At 39.2% G+C, this 26,914-nt stretch overlaps 1 protein-coding gene across 1 annotated transcript in view; it reads left to right on the top strand.

The window, feature by feature from the left end:
* Positions 1-736: 736 nt before the first annotated feature.
* The window catches only part of tfpia (tissue factor pathway inhibitor a), a 40,999-nt gene continuing 14,821 nt past the window's right edge, over positions 737-26,914 (top strand). Inside the window, exons 1-2 of the mRNA XM_044366661.1 lie at positions 737-1,157; positions 25,089-25,289. Coding sequence (XP_044222596.1) covers positions 1,070-1,157; positions 25,089-25,289 — 289 coding nt within the window. The 5' untranslated portion in view covers positions 737-1,069. The remainder of the gene's footprint in view (positions 1,158-25,088; positions 25,290-26,914) is intronic.

The raw sequence follows: 26,914 nt of genomic DNA, 5'->3' as shown, positions 1-26,914 counted from the left end.
TATCTCAGAGGGATTTACGATCAGCACAGCAGATGACACCCAACTTTAGATTGATTCAGATAAGGAAGAACTCCAATGATGTGGCTTTTATGACAGTGAATAAATTGATTTTTATTCTGGGTGTCCCTGACTGTGTATCAAATCCCACACCTGTGCAGTGGTGCAACTAGTGCATCTGTATTTGACATAGTGTGTTATGTGCATAAAACCAGCAAGATACTTAACACAGTGTAATGAATTCGTTTAAGTCATGAAAGTATAAGGTGCAAAGGGACTGGCAGACTATAATTTCAGTGTATATGTGCCGGTTTGAAGCTCAATTACATTGTGTGTCACTACCTCAGGCCTGAAGGAGCTGAAAGAGTTTTTTTTTTTTTTTTTTTTTAAAAAAAAAAATCCTCCATAGGACTCGGGTACGAATTTCTTGAAAGAAACAGACAGCTGAGTCTGGGTAATGGGCCTCAGAAGAATATTTCTCATCACAGAGAGATGAAATGCTGTGGATTAAAGTGTTGTTGAGAGTTGAAAAGATGCAAACGGCGGCCAAGCTCGCTACAGTTCATCGGCTCAGCGAGAGAGAGAGAGAGACAGAGACAGAAACACACACACACACAGAGAGAGAGAGAGAGAGAGAGAGAGAGAGAGAGAGAGAGAGAGAGAGACTGTCAAGACCAAGTTTTCTACTGAGACGCAGTTGTGCAGGTTGCCCACAATCCTATTATTATTATTAGGCTATAACATACACGTCATACTCTTTATAGGCTATGGCGAAATGATATAAGGTGAAGACGGGTAATATGATAACATAATATAAATAAATAATTCACTGGTTTTCATTTACGATATGAGTCGGTGGGGGGAACTTTTTTTTTTTTTTATTTCCTTTTGTGGAATTGTCCCTCCAGGAAATTACTGGAAATTTCAATTTCACAGTGCCTGCAGACTGGCACAGTGTTATCAGACGGAAGTACGCACCCACACATAGCCTACACAACTTCAGCCCTTCAACTTGATGAAGTTTTCCTCTTAACTTTACATTCAGTCTGGATCAGCCCCCCGGTTCACCAGCATGGCTCTGTCCAACAAGTGGTGGATTTTGTGCTCCGTTTCACTCGCCTGTGTCGCCACTTTTGGGTCTTGCAGCAGAGATAGAAGAGGTAAGATGCTTGAAAAAATATATATAGGGATGTGAAGATTGTTATTTTAACTGTGTTCACCGTGTATACACTACGACTGAGTGGTGACACATCCTAAAGGAAAAGTTTTCGTCCCGAAACGCGTGCGTAACTGGAAGCTGAATGTAAAGTTTATAATTCCTACATATTCACACTATTAGACTATTTGTTCCGGCTTCAGTTTATTTATGATGTGACTTTGGATATACAATGTAATACGTGATATTCTTATAATATTCAACGTTACTGGTTTGATATCTTCTAAATTTTTAGCGTAAACCTATTTTCAAACGAAAGTGACGCGTAAAACGGGCTAACCCCTTTGAAGTAGTAAATCGTAAATAGTAAATAGTAGATCGTGCAGTTATCTATTATGTGTAATACTCCACACACTGATAATACCGGATCCATATTTTAATACTTATATTGAATTCCTGTTCGTACCAACACCACAGTTGACGCACTACTGGGCTTGTTTTGTTGTATTAGGAGGCCTTTTAATTCCTCATTAGTGAGGGCAGAGTTGTGGCGTCAGGAAGGGCCAAAGTCCACACCGTCAGTAATTCTCATACCGGCCACGACCCATACCTGAACCGCCTGGCACCTCCTCCTGTCCTGTCATGTCCCAACAACAGCCTCGCAGGCGAAAATGAGTCTGTTGGGATTGGATGTCAGATACAAGCGCTGAAAGGTATAGGGTCTGCTCCAAAGTGGAGGAGAAACTGTAATACTCCTCTACTATTCCTCCATCCCTGCGAGCAAATACTGAGCTGGTCTGACTTCAGTAATGAAAGCTGTGTGCTTAAAAGGAAAGTCCAGAAAGGTCATACCAAGTATGTGAGGTCATATATTGGCTGAAGGCAGTGGAGAGGTTTGGTGATGAACTTCAATATTCACTGTGTTCCTTTAATGTCAATGTCTCTTATCTGTCTGTGAAATACAGCCTGATTTACACTATGCATTTCCCTGAATGGAAGGAACATGGACAGTTATGGAGCATGGAGCAGAATTGATACTAAAGCATGAAAGCTGAAAACCTTCCTATGAAGAGAAAATAAAACATTTTATTGCCTCTAGAAACATTTTACAAGTAAATACAATTCTTGTGAGCATTGTTCATAAAATACTTAATTACACAATGAAGCTTTTTCTTAAATTTTTTGTAACAGTACTTCTTTATTAAGGTCCATTAAGAGCTAAGAAAGGTTGGTTTGCTCGTCATGCTTGGTTTGACTGTGATCAGTTCTGCCAGGGCTGGATTAACTCCCTAGTATGGCCTGGGGCAAAACTGAGCTCTGGGCATGTGAGTACATAGACATGTGATACAGTCAGCCACATACTAATATTCATAGTATTCATTTGTACATACATTCAAGTGCCGTTAGTAAAAACTTTAAAACAACATATTGTACAACTTTAAAACAACATTGCACAACTTTAAAACAACATATTGCACAACCCATCCATCTGAACAAGTCCCTTTGGGGACTATGGCCTCTATGGCTCGTACTGTGTCCTTTTTTGTTAATAGATGTTAATAGAAGAAAACATTAATGAGTTTTTAAAACTACTGAGTCTTCACTCGGGTACTCTGTATTGTCTGCCAGAGGGTAAAAGCTTGTACTCAGAGTGGAGAACATGGGATGGATCAGCAAGTATTCTCTGTGCTCCTCTTAGCATAGACCGCTTGTATAGAGATTGAAGGGACTGGTGTTCTTTCTTCCCTATGACCTTCATGACAGTCTGAACAAGACAGGCAAGCCTAGATTGAAACTGTACTGAGAGGTTACCGTACCATGCCTGTGTCCCATACCTGATTAGGCTCTCCAAGACTGCCTGGTAGAACAGATACATAAGTTTCTGGTCAACCCCATACACTCTGAGCCTTCTCAAAAAGTACAACATCTGCTGTAGCCTGGAGCGAAGGCTGTCTACATGGGCTTGCCAGGTAAACATGTTATCAATATGGTCACCAAGATACTTATAAGAGACCATACCTGGATAATCACCGGGCTGTGGTCACCTACTACCATAGGGTCAAACACTATCTCTTCAGTTTTCTTCACGTTCAAAACGAGGTACATCAATGTAGGTATCATTGTCATTGATGTATCATTGTCACACATTGTGCAATAAACTAAAGATAACAGTGTCATCAGAGAATTTAAGTATGTATTTATCCAGGTGTATGCGCACACATTAATTTGTATATAATGTGAAAACCACTGGAGAGCTCACACAACCCTGGTGGGCACCTTTACTGATTGATTTGGTGTCAGAGAGGGTGTTGTTGACCTTTACATGCTGGGTACAATCTGTCAGAAAAGAAGTACCATTTAATAATAAAAGGGTTCACACTCATCTGTTTCATTTTCTGAATCAATAGATAATAGAATAGATGGTGTTAAAAGCTGAACTAAAATCAACAAAAAGCAGGCATGCATAAGTAAATGGTAAATGGACTGCATTTATATAGCACCTTTCTAATTTACCGACCACTCAAAGCGCTTTACACTATATGCTGACATTCACCCATTCACACACATAGTCATGTAGAGGCTGCCAACCTGCTTATCAGGAGGAGTTTCTGATCATGCACACATTCACACACTGGGAGCAATTTGGGGTTCAGTATCTTGCCCAAGGACACTTCGACATACGGACTGGAGGAGCCAGGGATTGAGCCACCAACCCATCTGATTAGTGGATGACCTGCTCTACCTCTGGGCCACAGCCGGCCCCCAAGGAAAATAGGGTACTATGTGGGAGTCAACTCAAAAGTCCTCAGCAGAAAAGCGGTGATGTCATCTAGGCGCGTACCTGACAGAAGAATGACTGGACCTTGTGTCGGTCCACAACCAACCTGGTGCCAGAGTCACTTGAAATGGTCTCTAGCATAGTAATCCTGAGTGAAATCCTGAGTCTCAAACCTGAGGTAAAAGTTTAGTTCTTTGGCTTTCTGAAGATCATCCGTGGTGATGAGGTGCTTCTTACTTGGTTCCATGTTAGTCATGTTAGTTCGCAGAATCCCACAGTTTTTTGGAGTTCGTTGTGGTGAAATTTTGTTGTATCACGTCCTTTTGTGGCCTCCTGGCCTCCCTTAACATTTGATTGGGTTTTCAGCTACATGCAGTTGCAATTTCTGAAGGTTGCTTTCTTCCTGTTGATACAGTTCTTTTTTGCTATGTGTGGTTTGTTGTTGGAATACACAATAATGGCCTTTTTTGATGACCATGCTATCCATGTTTATGTAACTGGTTACCCTCTCAACAGCCTCATCTATATTTGTGTCGTGAAAATATTCCAGTTAGTGCGCATGAAACATCCTTTCATTGTCTCTATGCTATCTTCTGACCACACGGTCACTATTTTAACCTGTGGTCTGCTGGATTTAAACACAGTCTTATATGTTGGTATTAGATGTACTGTGTTGTGGTCAGAGTTTGCCAGAGATGGTTTGGTTTTAGCTGTGTAAGCATTTTTAACATAATATTTGTCTAAAATCTTGTTGTCTTGTGTTTTACATTTGACATGATAGCTCAAGTTTGCAGTGGTTAAGGTCACCCAGAATAGAAAATAGGGGCCCCAGGTGTACGCTGCAGCTGATGGCGAACACAGTCTGCTATGCGGGCTGCAGCTCTTGCCGCATTCCTGCTGGGTGGGATATAAACCGCACAGATGATAATGTTCCCAAACTCCCTCAGGAGGTAAAACGGTGTCATATTTTGACAAAGAAGTTCACCGGATACAGACAGTTCCTCTTACCATGTATTGTTTGCACCAGTTGTTACTCACAAACACACAGACGCCTCCACCCCTGTCATTCCCAGATGAGTCGTTTCTGTCCGCACGGATGAGAGAGAAAACCTCAGCTTCAACGAGGGAGTTGGGGATATCCTTGTGGAGCCTGGTTTCTGTTAACACCATGACACTTGATTCATGATACTCAAAACATGTCCAGGCGTTGATTCAGAGTTCCTCCATTTTGCCTCTGAGTGACCTTGCGTTGCATGGTATCATGGAGGGCAATGGAGGTCTGTTTCTCCGTCATCTGAGGAGCTGTATTATCCCCCCTCGTCTGCCTCTTCTCCGCTGACGTCTGCATCATTCAGGCTGCACTTTCACAGCTTCGGGCAGGTCCGTGGGGGGAGTAAATCAAGCAGAGCGGAGTGACAGCAGTATATCTCTGGTGTAGGAGATAGGTAGCTGAGTCGCCACGCATGCTGGAATTGTTTGGCATGTTTTAAGGAATTCCAAAACAATCAGCGTTAGGAGGAGAACTTGCGCAAAAGTCACCATAAAGTCCTTGACCTAATGTTGCTCTCACAAAAACGAACAAACAGCAATTAATACAGAACTAAAACACCCAAATAAAATGAGTAGAATGCAGCAGCACATAAGCCCGGGCAGCACATAAGATAATAAAGGACTCGCTGGACCTCTGTGAAACTTAACATCAGTATCATTGGTGCATGGTCTTGGTAGACTTCGCTAATCATCTCATGGAGGCGTAAACATTGTGTCTCATTAATTTGTGGAGAAATTTAATTAGATGCTCACTTGCTGTTTGAAGTGGTCCTTTTATTAGGAAGCCTCAGGCCATAGACAGAAATGATACTGTGCAGCATGTGCCATCTTAAATTAGCGTGTGCAAGAAAGAGTAGACTTCAGAAAAGTACTCGCCTAAACTGTCACTAAAAACCATTTGACTCCATTAGATGAATACACCTATAACTGGAAAGTGTAGACACTCCTCTGCCATGCCAATTATTAGGTGTTATCTAACGTTTTCTCCACTCACCAGCATGAAAACCTTCAGTTTTTTTAATGAGAAAATGTCGGTTTCGTCTCAACATGAATCTCACCTAGAAGCAATTTACGCTGCAGCAAAAGCAGTGGCTCTATCTGGGGGTGACACCAGCACTATAATACAGACTATTAATGAATTAAACTGCATGAAATTTCCTCCGAATGATGCAATTCACTATGCTCTGTCTCTTCTCTGCATGTACAAGCATGCATCCATTCCCACTTTCTACTTGAGTTCAGTTTCTGCATTTTGTGCATGATATTTGTTGAGTCTTATTTGTCAGTTTTAATTATTTAGTTTGTTATGCCTATTCATTTAATTATATCTTAGTTAACTTTTCTTTATAAAACTGACTACTGCAGAATCCATCCTAGTTTACATTTAAACAGTAGCTGTAGACTGTAGAATTGGACTCCAGTCGCAAAAATGAAGACTTGCAACTTGACTTGCAAGTCAGACTTGGCTGTGTGAAACTTGTCTTGAGACTTGAAGGCAAAAAACTTAAGATATTTGACTTGATGACCCATAAATACTGAAAATGCTGCCCTGTGTGCAGTGTTTCCTTTTGGAGCGCTGCTAAACTGTCATGGATAACTGACAGCACACCATAGAACACTGTAAAAATATTAATACATATGAATAACAAATTAAGTTGTTTCAACCTAAAAATATGAGTGACCAGGCTGCCTAAATGTTAACTGAACTAATACTATCAATTTGTAAAACATGGAGAGCCAACTGAACTTAGCCTAAGTAAGTTAGACAAACTTAAAATTGAATTCAGCAAACAGCTGCTTACAGTGAGCTGCTTGAGCTGTCAGTAAGGCTTGATTTCCATTTATGTTTTGTCTTTTTTTCACTAGTAAAGCAGTTTCGAGTCTGTAGTATCGTCTGTAGAATTCTGCTTAATCATTAAAGCTTTGGCTTAAATGTTGACAGGAATGTACCGAATTGAAAACCCAGGTTCTGTGATCTATAGAACTCTACAATGTTCCAAATGGACACAAAGTCATTGTGATATTTTCTTGCACAATTAAACATATTCAAATGTTAGCTTTTAGGCTTTTAGATGAACAACAACGTTCACTACTCCCAACTGGACATTCAGCGCAAGTATTTGGCCTTTGTGTTATTGTCATCAGCATTGAAGGATTGGTAGACTTGAAAAACCTTTTCCAGTGCAGCCTTTTTATTTAAGTCAAACACTTGAGACTTGACTTGCTCTTGATCCAAAATATTCTGCTTTTAGTCTCTTGAAGGCTGGGATGTAGCATGCAGACAACCCTATTTCATTTAAATAAGGTTGTCTACACAAAATGGTCCCATCTTGTCTGTTTTGTCTGAATTTTAAAGAGGGCCTGCTTTAAAAACAGTTGTGGTGCCAACAGCAGGCTGCATGGATGAAATATATAATGAGCAGTGGAAATGAGCAATTTGCTCCCTTTTAGTTTCCATTAATATCAGCACTCAGAGTGGTCTTTGTTAGTCATTTCTTCAGCTTCCTGATCATTGCTGCCTTGTCTGAATCTCAGTATATGACAACATTCTGAGATGGAAAAACATACTTGATTGAATCCCATTGGTGATTGTGGCCTATAGTATTGACATTCCCGGCATGCTCCCTCCCTCTATCTCTGTAGGTTATGGTACTTCCCAGATGCAAGGGGTTGAAAACTACTTGAGGTGACACCTCTAGCTACTACACTGGTAGTCTAGTTGTCATGTGTTTGGTGTCTCTGTCTTTTTCTTTCACTGTCTCCAAACAGTACAGTGATATGGCGTTTAATTAGTCTCAAAACATGCGCACATGAAAACCAGGCGTGTGCAGATGATATAAGTGCCAGAACAGTATCCGCAAGTGGAAAAACATCCTTGCAAGGGAGCATTTCTGCTCTGCATGCACAAATGCAGTAACGCATACATACTTGCAATTGCTCAACACTCGCTCGCTGGTCAAGTTGACTTTTGAGACTTTGGAGGTGGGATGGAATAGACAGTTCGCTCCTTTGATTGGTCACTTAGAATATTGACAATGACTTTTGATTGGCTGTTTGGTTTGATCATTGACACAGTTAAAGACAGGCAGTTGCCTGAGAGAACAAAGGGAAACATAAGTAATGGTATTTAGCAGCTGATTCTCTGTTTTTTTCCCTACTTACACTTATGAAAAAATGTTAGACATTGTGTTATTTCTCCATCCAGACCACATTAGACCAGGTCTAAATCTAAAACCACTATACTTAGACCTGTCAAATCTGGACTAGATTACCAAGGAGACTCTAGAGAGTCATTAAAACACAGTTTTAGATTTGTGAAACCTTTACTCTATTTGTGAAAAAACAAAAAAGAGTGATTTCACTTATCTTGCGGCTAGAAATTCATAGCACTATTTCCCGTCTCTCCATTTCATTGGTTATATTGGTTACTGTAGAGCTCCTCTTTCTCAAACAAAGGTAGAAAAGTTATTTTTACCTTTTCAAATACGTTCACACAATATCTTTATAAAGTAACTGTCTAATCTGTCTAATGTGGTCTGGATGGAAAAAAGCATTGAAATTGTCCTTTTTCAGTTTTCACATATAGAATAAAGGTTTCACAAATCTGAAATTGTGTTTTAATTAGTCTCTAGAGTCTCATTAATCCTTGGTAATCTAGTCCAGATTTGACAGGTCTAAGTATAGTGGTTTTTGATCTAGACCTGGTCTAATGTGGTCTGGATGGAGAAATATCAGTGAAATCGCCCTTTTTTCTGTTTTCATAAGCAAAATAAAGGTTTCACAAATTGGAAAGCGGCTTTAAACAGCATTAAGGCTTTTGCTATGATGTCTAACACATCTTCGTAAGTGTAAGTGGTGAAAAAACAAAGGATCAGCAGCTAAATATCATTATCTATGTTTCCCTTTGTTCTCTCAGGCAACCGCCTGTCTTCAACTATGTTAGGGATCAAACCAAACAGCCAGTCAAAAGTCACGATCAGTATTCAAAGTGACCAATCAAAGGAGCGGACTGTCTATTCCATCCTCACCTCCAAAGTCTCAAAAGTCAATTTAACAAGCAAGCAAGTGTTGAGCAGTTGCGAGCATGTAGGGAGGGTCAAGCTCATGCTCGTCACAACCCCATGCTCATAGGAACGCATTTGTGCACAGAAATACTCCCTCTAGAGGATGGTTTTCCACTTGCGGATACTGTTCTGTGCACTCATATCACGTGCAGTCACCTGGTTTTTATGAGACTAATTAAACGTCATACATTGAGTATACAGTGCAGTATAATATGTTTACTGATACTGTATATGAGCACACAGCTGAATAAGGATGCGTCATAGCTGAGTTGGAGTGGACTCATTATGACACTTGCATTATGTAACCTAATTGACATGGAACAACTTGTGATTTTACTCGAGTGCCACAGACTGTAGAGTTCAAAAGTCCTTGCTGATTCATCTGCTTTATAATATAAAATCAAGGACAGCTTGGTGTACAGCAGGGGGAAAAAAGCAGAAATTGTAGTTTAGACTGCTAGTTGAGTTGAGTTTTCCGGGCACGAGTGGGTGTAATAAAACAAAGACAAGAATACAAGGAAGAGTCAATGACAATACTGAGTTAGTCAGTGAACTTAAAGCTTTTTGTTTTGAATAATATATAATAACACAACATGTTCACATGTGATTTATCATGCTCTATGTAGAGCAAAGATTCTCAGATAGAAGATTTTGCTCTGTGGAAATTGGTCCTGAGCATCAAGCCTCCTACTTCCAGATAAAAGGGCGACTGCATGGTAATATGCTGAAGTTGTGTCCTGTATGAGGAAGTACCTGTCCACTCAGGCTTGACAAAGCAAGGGAGATGACAAATGCACTCAGAGGAGCCTGAGCCGCAGGATAATCTGTGTGTCTTGTGCACTATCGCCTGTAGAAATTTGGCTGGTCAAAACAAGACACTGGAGGATCTCGCTCTGGGGTCTGGGAAACTATGATAGACATTTTTCACTATTAAAAAAATAAATAAATAAATAAAATATTAACTGATATTGAAAATAATCGTTAATTGCAGCTTTACAGTACATGTTATTTAATCCCAGGAGCAAAGGTAAGGCACAAATTAATGAAGCACATTGTTAGGTAGTCTCGCTTGGCATCAGCTGTTTCTAATATGCAATCATCGGGTCATTCACAGTTTGTGTGGCCTGTAACATCCAATCATATTCATTCAGGTGCACAGTGTGAAAATTATAACCTGTTTACTCTGCTGTTCATGATCTTGACAATGTTGTTTGCTGCCGCGCTCCTTCCACCGCCCTAACCTCATTGTAATGTGGTATTTCATATTATAGCTTTAACTAAGATTAATGATCATTTATATTTATTATAGGGGGATTAGCTCTGTAAACAGAATACTTGTCGCTGCTTGGATTCTTTGAGAGCTCCCTCAAAAAGCAAAGCCTTTTCCACTAAATGTAAAACCATTTGCTCTAAATGGTCAATTCCCTGATTTTTTTTCCTATTGACACTGGTTCCTTTTGGTTTCAGTTTGAGCTGAAAGGATGCTGCACTTTGGCACAATAACCCTGCATTATCACAGACAATAGAACACAGATTGGATTGATTAGAGCAGGTGAATTAAAGGCCAAGCTGTTTCACTCAAATTTAATCATTCAGACAGGAGTGGTACAGTCTTGACAACACTAGAACAGATGATGGATGCTGTGTCTGATGTGAGAATTTTTAATGTGTAAGATTACACTGATTGCCCTGATGGGGGCCAGATTTCTTCCAGTGAAAGCTAGATTTCCTACTTTGATAAACTGTGGTTGGTTAAAAATTGGCACATATGGTGCTTGTATAACTTGAGGGAATGGTGTGTTTACTTTCTGGTTGGGGTGTTTTTAATTATTCCCGAGGCAAAAAACAAAGTAAGCCTTTTGTTCAAACGTTGCTTCATCTGTCTGTATGTACAGTGTTGCTGTATCTTGAAGGACAGTCTGTACACAATAGAGTCTGCAGCAAGGGATTCATTAATACTGTCTCTCTGTAGCTTACAGGAAGCTTAATTTTCTGAAATGTTGACACATAACTGGATAAACATTTCACATTTTGTACATTTTGCATTAGGGGTGAATGACACCAACAGGGATACTTATTAGGGATGTAGTCCTGTTGCATGACTCACACATTTACCAGTTTCTTATCTGAGTCTGGAAAGTTTTTGCAAGAAATTAGAACTGGTCATCTGCTAATGGATAAGACTATGGTAATGTTTCCTGTATGAGTCGTACAGACGATAACTGTACGCTTTATTTAAGGGAGAGGGTTTCAGGAAGTAATGAGTCTTACAGGATACTCAACTTGTAGAAGATAACAGTTATGTTAAGTCAGTCTGGAAATGAGCAATGTACAGATGCTTAAAATAGAAATATAGCTTGAGATATGTAATGGCGTTAATGTATAATTTTGTTTTCAATATATTTAGCAAGGAATGTAAGAAATTACAAAGCAGGTTTCAAGGTTAGGGAAATAGCTCATATTAGTGCTGCCATAAAAATTCAACCCAATACATCTTGATATCACATTGCAGAATAAACTACCTGTCATCATAAAAGGCTTTGCAAACACCTTTGCTCTCATCCATAACAGCTAATGTCAGCGTATACAAAAGGTTCAAGGACTAAAAGAAAGGGTCAATGGACCGGAGGAACATTTTCATAGTTCTGAAAACTGCTGAAGGAACTACCCCCTTTTTATTGTGTTCACACTGCAGAAACTGAGAATGATCATAGTTCTTAGAACGCTGTTTTGAGGGACTTTTTTTTAGCTCCTATTTCAGGGTAGGTACTGTCCCAGCAAAAGAGGGACCTTGAGGGACATAAGTGTACGGTGATTGATTGAACACATGAGCCGATGCAGCACCAGCAATCACCATTTTTAAAAACCTGTGTAAAACAACCACATAGTCTAAATTCCTACGTCTCCTTTCCAACTTCCACCGTTATTATCATGAAACCCACAACACAAGACAAACACACAGCTCCGATAACGGCAAAAGTTCTGTGTGCTGTTTTCTTTTTCATGTTTTTTTTCTATTAATAAAACACACTAATTCCTGCACTTTCTACATAAAAGTCAGTTTTTCCTCTATATTTGTAACACTTCAGATAGATCATACACTGCCTCTTTGTTCTCTTCTCATTTTAGACTGAATAAGTTGGCGCTGCACCATTTGTGAATTTTTCAAAGAAAAAACAGTAACTTTTACAGGCTTAAAATAAGCACTGGTACCAGTATTACTCCCTTTTTACAGAACTGGGGACTCATCCCTCATGCTCCAGTGGATTCTGCTAATCGTTTCTGTTGAGAATTCTACAATAATGGCAGGAACATTGAAGATAAAACAAAATCTCAGCTTAACTTTAGGTGCATTTCATGTGTAATCATTTCCTCCTTATGTGTGACCCCAGCAGCAACGGGGTTAATCCCTCACAGTAAAGCATGCTGTCAAACTAAACTCTGTCTCATTGAAGCTCACCAATTGCCAATGAAAGAAGCATTCGCCCTTTTTTCTCGTTTGTATTCTTTGAATGATAACCTGCATCGCAAGAAAGGACTGCGGTATCGATCCTCTCATCTAATCAAGAGTGCATCTACAGTACAACTGGTCGAGGATGACATTTGTACAGACGGGGAATGAGCCACTTGGTCTCGCTTTCTGTCTGTCCCATTGATTCAACTGTGTAATCAGATCCGCATCAAAGGAGAGAAGGCTAAGACACAAACATTCATGGCTACAGTCTGTAGAGTCATTGAAAGTCCATTCGAAATATGTAAAATGACAGCTTCATTGTATTTAAGGTACTGAAGATGCATTTAGGAAAAAAAAAATTGCTTTAGCTAGGCTACTCAACATGTGATGCTTGCAATTTGAAAAACAACAGGTTTTTATTTTCTTAAGGGTGATGGTCACAGTAGCTGCTCTTGAAAAACCTGTGGTGTGGTCCTATCCTGTGAGAATTATGTGATTTCCTGCTGATGACACTGCTCACACATTGTAATGGTGTGATGGCAGAGATAGGACAAGGCTTATATTGAATTCATACTGAATTCATGATATTGCAATAACACACTATATAATGTTATTGCAAAGACTGCAATATGGGTGTTTTAAGATTTGTTTTTGAAATTATTTAGGTTATGATTAAGTAAAATTCTGAAGAAAACAATTAGATTTTCCAGCAGATATGCAACAACACTCAAAGGCTAATATTTCCCCCATGTGAACAGTTTGTCTGTCTGTTTCAAACTAGTTTTTGAATGAGTGGCAGAGAGTGTATTCTGTATAGTTTCTTGAAAGTATACAAAGATATAATCTCTTGTTATTATAATGGTCAGCATAATTAAAATCTCAAATTGTCTGGTTGATCTGCAGTGAAAATTATAGGAGTAAAAGATTATCCACCTCTCCAGGAAGTCTACATGCAGTCTGTGCTTACACATCTCCTTCACATCTAATTCCAGCTTTTATCCTTTGATAGACACATTTAAGTTCCCTCAGTGTAGGCTAAACCACAAACACTCATTTATATATATAGATGTCAAGCTACTTAAGACCAGAGAATAATATCTTGTTGGCCTAATGGTTGTGCAATATGTCTTCATTGCCACTTGTGGATGTACTTGTGTTTTGGATGATTTAATTGGATAAGATTGCTTTGCATGCAATGTGTGTGTGTGTGTTATTGTGTTGCATAGGCTACCCTTATCTATTGTTTCAAAATGTGTTAGTGTGTATACTGTAATTAGGACTGATCTACAGTCTGATGAACCCCAGCACAAGACAACAATAAGGACACAGACCTCACCGTCCAACAGTATATATTAGCTGTGCCTGAAATTATATGTATGAGGTGTGACTGGTTTCTACATAGCATTTCCACCCCTTTCAGGTTACGGTTAATTTGTTTGAACTTTGCCCTCTATGCATCACTGCCTCTGATTGCTGCTCCCTTGCAGAGAATCAGGAGGTTATGATCAGTCTGATAGCTCCTGATGGCACAACAGCACCACAGTGTGCGGAGGTGAACCACCTGCAATTCTTCAGGCTTGGCTGGTCTCCCATTTTTGGGGGTCAGTGTCTTAGACAAATGGTGTGAGAGGGCAGATGCTAGCACAGGTGCAGCCACTCATTATAGTGGCCCTGAAAGGCTTTGAAATTATCCCCTTCGGTCTTGTGGACTGTCATGTTTGATCATTCCAGTGTTGTCCTGCTTCCAGCATGTGTTGGATAGAAGTCTATGAAATTCTACTTCAGCTTAGTTTCATCCACTTTATGTTGTAATTACATGCAGGGAATTAGTGTACAGTGAGATTTTCTTCACGTCATCTGGTTGAGATAATCTAATATCCAACACATATATAAAAGGAGCTTAGTGTTATTTAAGTCTTAAAGATGTGAGACAAATAAGTCATTTAGTACATGAGCTGGAAAAACAAACAAATCTGCACAGAAGTTATATACAGTAGATAGATATTCAGAGGCATATAGGACTGGCATTGAAGCTTCATAGACCTAGTGAGTAAACACAGCTGAAACACTGTCAAATATTTTACTGTCATGTCTAAAGTACTTCTTAAAAATTCACTCCCTCTTAATCATATTATCCGGCTAGCCAAGGACTGACTTCCATTGTGGCTTTTCTCTCTTCCGTTTCTTCTGTTATCTGTTCCTTGAAGCAGGGAATTTCACAAGAGCACTTCTGCTCTTGTGAATCATTCGGTTGTTATTGCTAGTGATGCATTGAATAATTCACTCAATGTTTTGTAATTGGGACTCCCTCAATTTGGCAGATGGTGTCTTGGTACTTCTTTCCCCTACAGGCCTGTGCAACTTATGGTAAACGTATGCCCACGTCATTGTCTGCCATATGCTCCTTCTGGACTGAGAAGTTGCCATTTTCTGTCAAGAAGAAGAAAAGGCCAGACACTATTTTGCTCCTACAGATGTATGCTTGATTTCTTGCAAAGGCATGACCAGTTTCAGGATATTTGTCACTAACCTGCAGCTCATCTATTCACACACTCCCATTAGAGCGTAGTCCAGGAAATGCACTTTGTCCAATTGATCGGATGAAAACCAGCCGAGACAGACTCTTAATTGGCATTGAGTGGGATTGTTCGGTAGTGGCAGCGCTTGGACTTTGCAAATGTCAAAGCCCGGATTTGGCAGAATCACTGAAGCGAGAGGGATTTCTGGTTCCCACTATTGTTTTGTTATCAAGAGGAAGTGGGAAACAGGTAGGGGCTCAACTAAGATATAGGCAGGAGAGATAATGCCATTGCAAAGGGAGGGCGTGGAAATTTCCACCACTGAGCTGACATTAGAGAAAAGGGAGTTGGATCTGATAAAAACACCTTTTCAAGTTTGCAGGTGCTAGATACAGGAAAGAGAATTAAAAGCCATGAAAAGGCTGATTTTTCTTTGTATTTGTTTTATTTATCTGTTCAGAAAGAGCAAGACAAAAAAAACTTCAGAGGTTGTGGTTGGAAAAAGGCAAGCTGAAATGAATTTTAAATCTGGCCTGGCAAGGACAAATGGGTCTACAAAAGCTATCGAGTTGTGGAGCAACAATTAATTCGCTCAATGCATCCCTCCTCCCTCACCACCTGCCACACCAACACGCAGGCTCTGATTAAAAATGCATGGATCTTGCAAGCCTTTTAGATAATTAAGAAGGTTTCCCTGCAGCGCTACTAGAGCAAAAGTGAGAGCACTGTCGCAATCTTTTTTAGCAATACTAGATAAAATACATAATGGTTTGTACAGAGATCTGTAGCGTAAGTTTGTGGTGAAAGATATTATATGATCTTTCATCTGTGCCAAGTTTTTCCCATACGGGCGTTTCAAGCAACATTGAAACCACCAATCATGCAGAGTTTGTGTCATGCTCCATGTACTGAGCTATACAGGACTAGGCCCGTTGCTGCCCAAACACAAGTAGGTGTCTCAGTCTTCAGAGTAGCCCCCAGTATGTCTCCCGGCCACACAATGTGGGCTCTCAAAGCTTTTATTGTTCGTAGAAATGGCAACAGATTTCTCCTAGAGGCATGAACGTGTCCATGTTTCAGTGGGATTCCTTTGATATGCTGGAGAAAGTGCTTTGGATGGTACTTGAAACCCACTTTGATCTGCTAACATGAAGTGCCATGGAAGTGCTGTATGCAAGGTTACTGCAGGAATGAGGCCATCTTTCTATAGCGGCTCAAAAGCCATAGTCAGGTTTGCTATTACAGTATTTGGCTCGTCCGCATTTTAGTAGCTTTGTAGTGACTCACACGACAATGACATTGCTCCCCTTACTTCTTTTTAGTAGTGTGAAAAGATGTTCGCTCTTCTTGTATTTCATCCAATTTTTCAGAACCTCCTGTTATAAAATCTAAAACGAAACCATAATGAACCACAATACTCACCGGTTTGACTCAATAATAATAGTGCCAGTTTTCTTTCTGAACTTTGTTGAGATGTGGTGTTTATGTGGTAAAAATGAGAGTGAAAGAGTAAAATTGAGCCATTTATCATTATGACATAATTTTGCATTCCATTAGAATAAATCTAATTAGAATATGTTTGTTCCTCTGCATCTGTTATATAAAAAAATATAATACTGGTTATGGTGTTTGTGGACCCAGAGGTCAGACCATCTCATGTGGTTGCTTGATATACAAACAGCGCTAATGTGACATAATGTGAGTGAAAGACAAAAACTATTATTTTTTAAATACAACATTATTGTACATACCATATTTTCTTGATGTAAATGGCCTAGATTATAAAAGATTTGGGAAAACAAGACATTTGAAGATAGGAAACATTTGAAGATAGGAAAGACACCAGATTTAATGTCTTACAAAAACAGTAGCCTATAGTGTCACATTTTTAAAATAGACACTAAATCAAAATAACTAACAGAATAATCACATTTTTAACATTTTGCCATCTCAAACAAAATTAACCAGCAGATTAAGATGTTTGGTCATTTAAACTGGCTCTGTTTATAGGATCCCTACATCTTACTGGGCCCCTACTTACTAGGGCAACGTGTAAGGATAACCTGAGATAGAATTGGCGAACCCATTGGTAAGTCATCATCCTTGAAACCTTTTCTCTTTTAAAAATTAAACACCCAAGTATCCGAGTAACATGGCATTCCTTGATTTATTCAGTTTTTCACTCACATACTCAACACAATCTCCTGTCAAGCTCAAGTCATTATGCGAGCAAGGAAATATCTTTTCTGAAACATTTTTCAGACTTCGTTTGTAGACCGGCCATCTTCTAACATGACACACAGTGACACTGTATTACTTGGCCTCTTGACAGATGACTGTGTCTGGTCAATATCTGTAGTAAATGTCGGGAGACACTTGTCAGGAGCTGAGAAGTGCCTGCCAACATATGTTACTCAATTATAGCAACACATGAAATGGCAGAATACTCAGAATACAGCAGAATGTATGTTCAGCTGGACTTAATGGTCACTTTTGGGACTGCTAACTGTAGTCGGATGGACAGATAGAAAATTAGTACCCTAGAATTATTTAGGCTGGAAATAACCTGCAATGCAGCACTCTATAGAACAAGACTTTTGTACTCAACAGTTTTGAACGTCTAGTCCTTGCACTCTGTTACAGTTGTGTTTTTAGGGTTAAAACAGTAACCTGCTAAGAGCTCCTTCTGGTCTTGTAAGTAGAATGACAGCCTTTAAACCTACATAAAAAAAAGAAATGCAATACATGTTTTAAAAAATGTGCACACATACTGAGACACACAAATACATATAATCATGGTAGACTCATTTCTACAGAGTTCAACTGTAAAACCTCGGGACAGGCTGTGACTCATCCTCAGCCCTTTGTCCACTGGCCTCAGGGCACGGCTTTGGTAAACAAAGATAATGGCTCTTACATTGAAGGACTATCTACACTGACAGACTTGATTCACTCTTTTGGTTTCTTCACCAAAGTATACGTGTAATACTTGGACCAAGTGTTGCAATCAAACATCACTTTTATTCAAAGGAATTTGTACTCTTCACCTCAAGAACAGCTTACACTTAGCAAAGTGAGTCACTAAAGACAGTGGTGTTGACTAACAACAGTGATGACTAACTTTACTACTGATTTGCACTCACACAGATTTTACGCATGTAGAGTCCGAACAATGTTGTGTGTTTTTTAATGACGTCAAAACCTGAATATGCCACTTCAAGCGTTTAAAAGCATTGTATGTTCATGTTATTACACTCACTGAAAATAATTCACCAACATTTGAGATGATGCTGTGAAACCTTTGGCATACATTTTAATGATTGGTTAAACCAAAGTAACAACAATGAAGAAAAGAAAACAAAATGCTTAACAAATACAGGCTGTCATACCTTAACTATGGAGGTTTTCAGTCCAGGTTGTTTGATATACCACAACTTAACTGGTTGCCAAATTGTTATAGTCAAGTCAGGTCAATTTTATTAATACAGCCCAAAATCACAAATGATGACTTTAATAAGTAACCTTATACCAGACTGAAAAGCAGAGTTTCACTGCTGTCTAAGGTCTGTTCTAAAGCGTTGCACCACCTTCTTTGAGGACATGTGTAACATCTATAACCAAACCCACCTGTGATGTATGAGTGTACTCCAGGGTGTTTCAGTACACCATGACATCACAGGTGGGTTTGGTGATGTCATGGTGTACTGAAACACCCTGGAGTACACTCATACATTTCTGCAGCAAGGTGAGAAGTTAAACTACTGGAGATGAGCAAAAGGAAGATTTTCAGATGATGTTAGGTTGTATTTTAAATGAACATGGATGGGTATGACTCACTTAGAATTTAAAAATTATCCTCACAAAAACATTCTAATCAGAATCATTAGTCACTATATGTATTTTATGGTGGATTGGGATCCAGATGCTGAAAAATGCTTAAAACTTTTATGTTATTGAAGTAACAAATTATAAGAATTGTACAAAAACTAGAAAAGTACCCTTTGAAAAGTACTTTACAATTTTCATCAATGAATAAAAACAAAACAATAACGTAAAAGACAGATTAATGGACTTATTAACTAATTATTGTTTTAACTAAAGTCTTATTCAATGACCTGCATGCATCTGTGGAATTGCGCACTGTAGCCTAGCTCCTGCACTACCCTTAATAAGAAGCTTTTTGCAATCAGTGACATTATGTGTGATATTACCATTTCTTGGAAGAAACTGATTTATGCACTAAATTCATCTACAATCCATTGAGAATTGGACTGGAAGTGGCAACATAACAAGTGAGACAAACTACAAAAACACGCAGGCTTGCATGCCAATGAAACATTATCGAGAGCTGTGGCCTCTAAATGCTTAGAAGACACAAAAAATAAAAATGTAAGACAACAATGAGACTGTCACTGATGAAAACTACTTTTTTTTGTTTACTAAAATTTGATAAAACTAATATAACCATACCAGCTGTTTCTGGGGCTTTTTTCATAATATTATTGTGTATAATATATGATATTATATATATTGTATTGTTATTATTGTGTTATGTGCAATATCCTTGCCTTTGTTACAATGAGCTTTGTTTAGGTTGTGTTTTTTGGTTCAAGAATGTCACTACTTCAACTCTAATTGTTAGGAAAATGGAAAGTTTAAAGCCATATAGATGAGACAGCAGATGACAAAATAAATGGGAGCTGACAAAACTGTGGCATTGCTCAGCTCCTTTCCTCTGTTTCTTTCTCCATCTGTCTCACTTTCCCCAGCTGATCTTTTTAGGACATCATACTTTACTGTCATCTTGATAACAGTGCTCTGTGGTTTTTTATCTTTAACAGACTCATCAATGATTGGCTGGCTGGCTGGTTTTCTTTCTGTTTTGTTTTTTCTTTGGCTCCATAGCTGTTGTGCCGTTGGTGCTTAAGTCCCTTATGCTAAAGGACATAGAAATGAAGATAGAGGATAATCTTCTGGTACACTAAACAAGCTGGGACTGGGCCTTAAACCGATTCAACCTGCCCGTATAAGGAATTACAGAGGTGCTTGGCACAATGCACGTGTTGGGTAACTCAGATCTTTATCCAACTGTGTGTGCAAATCTTGGCCAAGCTGAGCCTGTCAGCAATACTCAGGAGACCAGCTGCCAATGGAAATTTGAAGCATCTAAAATCTGTTTCCCTATTCAGCATCGTCCATATTTCAAAGACCTGGTTGATTTGTTGGTTCACTTCCAAGGGTTTTGCTGATGCATTGTGTGACTATATTTATTCACCTTGTGTGACTATATTTATTCCTGATGACAGATCTGGAGCTTTGGATGGATTTGGGGATTGCTTGGAAAGGTTGTTTGCATTCAGAGCCGTCGCAAGGGGTGTGCAAATATGTGCAAATATATACATATATGTATGTATATACATATATATATATATACACATTGTCAGAATGGTGATAATTATCCTTTATCTTTATTATTGAAGTTGTAATGGTGGTGGTGGTGTACTGGAGTGCATTATACTGAGAAGTGTTCCTCCTCATGTATGTTAATGGAGTGGACAAAATATTAGGAACACCATTCAATATAATATGCTCCAGTACACCACCACCACCACCCACTAAGACCTCAATAATAAACATAAAGGAGGATTATCACCTTTCTGACAATGTCATCAAAAACTGAAAATGTATAAGCTTTGTAAATGTAGAATTTATGGCAGAGCTGTTGTATTGAATTGCATTAGATTGCACAGGTGTACCTAATAAAGTGGCCGGTGAGTGTATATATGCAGTACTGTGCAAAGATTTTATGCACTTAAGGTAAGGTTAGGATGCCTTCAAAAATAATGTCATGTAAATTTTATTTATCAACTTTTGAACTTTATACAAAATGCAATAAACAGAAAACACCTAAATGAAATCAATATTTGGTGTGAGCAGCTTTGCCTTTAAAATGGCACCAATTCACCTCAGTACACCTACACACAGTTTTCAAGGTCCTTGGCAGGTCAGTTCTTGCATCTTGGAGAAGTTGCCACAGTTTTTCTGTTGATTTATGCGTCTCAGCTACTTTCTGTCTCTTCATGTAATCCCAGACTGACTCCATGATGTTGAGATCAGGGCCAAACCATCTGTTGTAGGACTCCTTGTTCTTTTTGTTGCTGAAGATAATTCTTTATGACTCTGGCTGTATGTTTGGGGTTGTTGTTGTGCTGCAGAATAAATGTGGGACCAATCAGAAGCCTCCTTGATGGTATTGCATTATGGATAAGAATCTAAACATCAAGTGACAAGACAAGTGTCTAAAACTTTTGCACAGCCATTGTCTATATGGGCTCACTCAGTACAGTCAACTGACTGGCGTGTTGGTCACTGGACACTGCAAACTTCTACCTAAGTTAATTACTTTTCATTAAAAGCATTTTTTTTTTGAAAATGTCTGGTTTTGAATGAACAGGATTTGTTACTGGTTAACTGACTTTGAAATAGCCTCGGTTGTCTAATGTGCCCTCCATGCCGCAGTTCGCAAGGTGATGTAAAATGACTTCACTGTATGAGACAAAACATGTAAGGGATGATCTGACGACACCAAGAAAGTTAAATATAGGAATGGATTTAGATTCATATTTAGCTCACAGTTAAACTGCTTTGATATCATGTCTTCTATGTATATTCACTGGACAAACCTGAAGTTTTCCTCCGCTCAAAAATGTGTTTTGCTTATTGTTACTATTCTTGGATGTTTGAGTGCAGTCACTATAGCAATAAGAGTAAGAGCAAGTCTGCTATGCATGCATCCATGGGGATGTACATGTTTGCATGTCTCTCTGTGTGTCTTCAAGGACCATTTCTAGTTTCAGTGCAGAGAAAATTATTTAATTTGCCCTCACAATGCCTTTGTCTGAATATTGGACTCTAGTGATTGAAGAACACACTGCTTATTGTACCTCGTTCTGTCTCAGACAAGAGTAGTATAGATCAATAGAAAATTATCCTTGGGCAGTGAAATTCTGGCTTATTTAACATTCCTATTTATGAGAATCCAGTCTGTACTTTTCTTCTCAAAAGGAATGATTCTGTTGCAGCTATGGTAGCTTGAGGCATCCAATCACAAAGACGGGAGAAACAATCTCAACTTGTCATTATATCTCTGTAAAGTTTGTTCAGTGAGATTCAGCAATGAGGTATGTTTACATAACCAAAAAGACCCAGATGGCCTGTGTCGCTGTGTAATTTCTACCCTGCTAGACAACCCAATATGCTACCGCTTATCAGCCCCGACAAGAAGAACGTAAATAAAAAATACAGCAAGTCTCTGCAGGGAAGCCCTGCTGCCCTCACCACACCTCCCACATGCAATAGCAATACCACAGGTCCAGTGGAAGGAAGTAGATTGGGAGTGTTTGATAGGTTTCCCCAATCCCTGGTTATAAATTGGAACTAGACAGGAGGGCAGGTTGTTGTGGTGAGCTGCTGCCCTCATTACCTTGTCTTTCAGAGGGACTTTTTGGTGACTGTTGTGCTGAAAGGCCACGGCAGGGTGATTCCCATTATGGGATGTGTTTTGAGTGAACTTTGTACCTTGCGGGAAAGATCATTTAATGTTTGTTTTCTAAACTAAACAGATCAAAACAGAAGTGGATGATGATTAACTGACTTAAATGATTTTAAAAAAACATAAGCTATCAGGTTAATGTTTAACGAAAGCACAAAAGCTCAGTCCAAAAACACTAAGGGCGTTTTCAATCCTATTGTTGGTTTGCTCTGGTCTGAATCAGTGGATGAGTTGGTAAAATTGGTGTATTTTTTCCCCTTGGTTAGGTTCGTTTACACACAGAAAAATCCAAGCGAACAAAAATGCATCACTACAAGCCACGTGAGAACGTTCACTCCGCTCATCTCAGATGTGTCTGGGGTGGGAACAAGAACATAAACACAGGAACAAGGTCCTGTGCAAGGTCCTCTGGCCAAAAACAACATTCTCTGTTGCGCTAGTCAGTGTTGGACCTTGATTCATTCTCCAGCTAGTTGCTAGAAACTGTTGCTTTTGTTTATATCCATGCCAGTATGCAAAGCACACCTAGCTACAAGAACCATTTAGCTCAAACTGGCAGAGTACGCCTAGTTGTTGGGTCAGATTGAAGTCAGATCACGTTCCCACCACAAATGCAGATCCAGTGTTCGTTTGTGACCAAGACCACATCCTCAAAGGGTCTTGGTAAGGTTGTTTTGGTCCGCACCCAAGTATGATTGCAGTGTTCAGACCTGCCTAAATGAATCACATCAAGGGGGAAAATTATCCGATGAGTACGATTCAACCGGATTAAAAAGTGCAGGTCTGAAAATGCCCTAAGTCTTTATCTACCTTAGTGGATTTGTGAGGCTTAAACACAACAGTGCTTTGAGCTACTGGTACATCAGCATGTACACAGTGACAATGGTAATATGCTGATGTTTAGCAGGTATAATTTCACAATCTTAGTTTAGCTTGTAAGCATGCTAATATTTGCTAATTAGAACTTTTGTAGGCATTTGATCATAAATCAAAGTATTGAACAAAAAAATAGAATTTTGACCAAATGTTGGCACTAGTGGAAAAGTTATCACCAAAATTAATACAATTCATCCTCTGGGTACCATGGATATGTGTGACAGTAGTCATGGCAATCCATCCAATACTTGTCCAGATGTTTCACTAAAAAACAATGTCAACTCCATGGTGGCAAAAAAAAAGGAAATTCAGTGGATACATCCTCTGAGGACCATAAATCTCAGTCTCAAATGTATTAACAATCCATCAGCCAGTCAGTCTGGACAAAAGTGGTGGACAGACAGACCAACAGACCGACATTACAGAGCCTAATTAGTAGCATGGCTAAAAATTATTATTAGCTTAGTGTTTAACAAAAGCACAACTCAAAAATACCCAGAGGAGGTTCATATTCACTGTCCAGCTTTCACTTTTCCTCTCTGTGCCAATGTTGTGAAAAAGGCAGTGAAAGTAGAAAACATTGAATTACAGATCACATAACATCAAGCTTATTTAATGTTAGCAAGTGAAATGCAGAACGACACTCTTAAATGTTGGCACTCAAGCCTTGGCCATCTGCAAATCCCTTTGGACAGACCTCCCTCTCTTCTCACTGGGTGTTGAAGTAACTGTACTGGTACAGGCGGTCATAACAGAGACCTGACCTAAATACAGCAGGGACAAGGGCAGAGAGAGCCGTCTCAAAGCAGCTTGCTGAGATAGTGATTTAACATTAGCAACTGGTAGAGCTCAAAGGGTTTCATTTCACCTATTTCTTGGATCTGACAAAGCCAGCTTTTATGATTGATGATGACAATAGAGAAGTGTGTCTATGCAGGACTAATTCACTGTCCACAACTATATCTGATCTTGGCAATTATGAATAATGTGACCTCAGGCTCTGTCCAGCAGTCCTCACCATAACCTCATCGATCAAACATTCTCTGCATAACAGGGCGGTTTGTTTAAAATACACTCTAATCTTCCAGTCTTTCAATCTGCTCACTACACTGCTTATGTTCTGCCACTATGCAAACTATTGCTGTGTGCAGCATTCTGTGAGATTTACACTGTCTTCACTCGCTCACTCCTGCCAGCTGCCACCTGCCTAGTACTGCTTTTATGTACTGGAGGGATTTAGGTGCTCCCTGATGATACCTTATTCTCAATATGAGAATAAAAAAACCTAAACCAGAACTTATTTTATAAAAATCCATGGTTGAATATAAGTATATGAGTGCCTTCACTGACTTTTAATACATTTGCATATTTTTAATTATTCAGTCAAAATGTTCAGTCAGGTCACACAGCTCACCATGCCGTTAACAAATCCTTCACACAGTCTTCCTCTTCAACCGAGTATCTGAAAACAGTAAGCTGTCAAACTGTTTCCACTGAAGGCTTTTGGAAATTATACTGGCTTGCAACTTTACCTTATCTCAAAGCCTGAGGTTAGAGTTTCATGCTGTGGCCTAATTTCTTTTCATGGAGTGTCACAAGAAGCAGAGTGCTAAAAGTTGTGTCTCCTTCCCACTTTGGCAGATGGAGCGAAACCAGAGCTCTTCATCTTCAATGAGTTGTGCGCCCTGAAGGATGATCAAGGGCCTTGCAAGGCCATGAAGGACAGATATTTTTTCAGTGTTGACACGGGACGCTGTGAGCTGTTTGAATACGGAGGCTGTGGGGGAAACGCCAACAATTTCAGGTCCTTGGAAGCATGTGAGGAAATGTGTGTTGTCTCAGGTGAGTCAAACTCTTTTGCTGATACTTTAGGCTACATTAAGATATCTGATATTTGGTGAGCAGATTTAACTATCTGCACTATAATGAATGTAAAGTTATACCAGCACCATTGATATGATGTTACAAAATAATTGTTTTTCATAATCAAAGTAGACAGGACAAGGACGTACTGTTGCTTTGCATTGTTTTTTAGCAAATGATCAGTTTTGTTTTCAAGGACTGTTTCATATTAGACTTTATTGCCACCTTGGGCATAAAATCCTATTACAAAGTAATTTTGTTGGTGTGCGACTAAAATGGAACATTGCCAGCACATTAATTTTGAACCGTTATGCTGGAGGCATCTCCTTAATGAAAAGAATTAAGAGGCAGTCAGCACTGTATTATTTATAGGTTACACAGAATAAATGATAATAAACTGAACTAATTGAATTAATTGTTAATACCTAATAACAGAGTATTCAAACTCTGAACAGCTGGATTTCCCAGTTGTCATGTCAGACTGACCATGATAGTGTGTAAAACAAAAAATAAAAGACTTGACAACAACCTCTCCTCCTCCCTCCTCCTTTCTCTCTCAACCCAACCGGTCAAGGCAGATGGCTGCCCACCTAGAGTCTGGTTCTGCTTGAGGTTTCTTCCCGTTAAAGGGGAGTTTTTTTTCTTGCCGCTGTCACCAAGTGCTTGCTCATGAGGGAATTGTTGAGTCTCTGTAAATGAAAGAGTACAGTCTTGACCTGCTCTATGTGAAAAGTGCCCTGAGATAACTTTTGTTATAAATAAAATTGAATTGAATTGAATATGCGAGAAATGTGCAGCCCTGAGGAAACAATCTTATAGTAACTCTTAAAAATTTTAAGGGGCAAGATCCATTTGACCAGCCTGTGTGCCCATCAATAACCGTCTGTCCTGTCGACATTGTGAAAATAACGCGATCGCTCACTGTGAATTGACTCTCGTAGTTACTGTTGCCATGCATGTGTGAATTGTAGTGCGGCACATAATTTAACATTGGCAGCTCTGACAGTTAAAATCAAAGGCAATTTTTGTAACAATGGGCTCTTGACTTCACTACTACCATTGATTTATCCAGCTGAAATGACACCTGTCACAAGCGACATTTATCAGATCCAGAGTTGGTAGGAAACTCTGCCTCCAGCTGAGTTTTTCTATATTTACAGCTAACTTGTTTGAAAATGAGAATCCTAATTAAGGGTCTTCTATTGTAAGTATTTGATAGCTACACAAATATCATGAAGATTACAGACAACATGACAAAACGAAAAAGAAATTAAGCTTTGTTCTTGTAGAGTATGGCTTCATAGCCCAAATGTGCATGAGATTACACTTTTTATTGGAAAGTTGGTGCTACAGCAAAACATACTTATTATCAATATTCAAATACATGTCATATGTTTTGCTTGTGCAATCAAGATATCATGCATTATACCAATGAGTTTTGCAAATGTGTCTCATGTAAATTCCCTTAAATCCAATAAGATGCAGGACAAACACATTACCCTATCCTGCTGTAGTAAAAGGGCCAGGACGAGCATCTACACAGTGGATGTTGCACAGGGTGTACATAGCCTATAACAAAATATTATAGTAAGCAAATGTTATGC

Source organism: Thunnus albacares, chromosome 11, assembly GCF_914725855.1.
Source record: "Thunnus albacares chromosome 11, fThuAlb1.1, whole genome shotgun sequence".
NCBI lineage: Eukaryota > Metazoa > Chordata > Actinopteri > Scombriformes > Scombridae > Thunnus > Thunnus albacares.
Note: the sequence above shows the minus strand (reverse complement) of the source record. Positions and strands in the feature narration are given on the sequence as shown.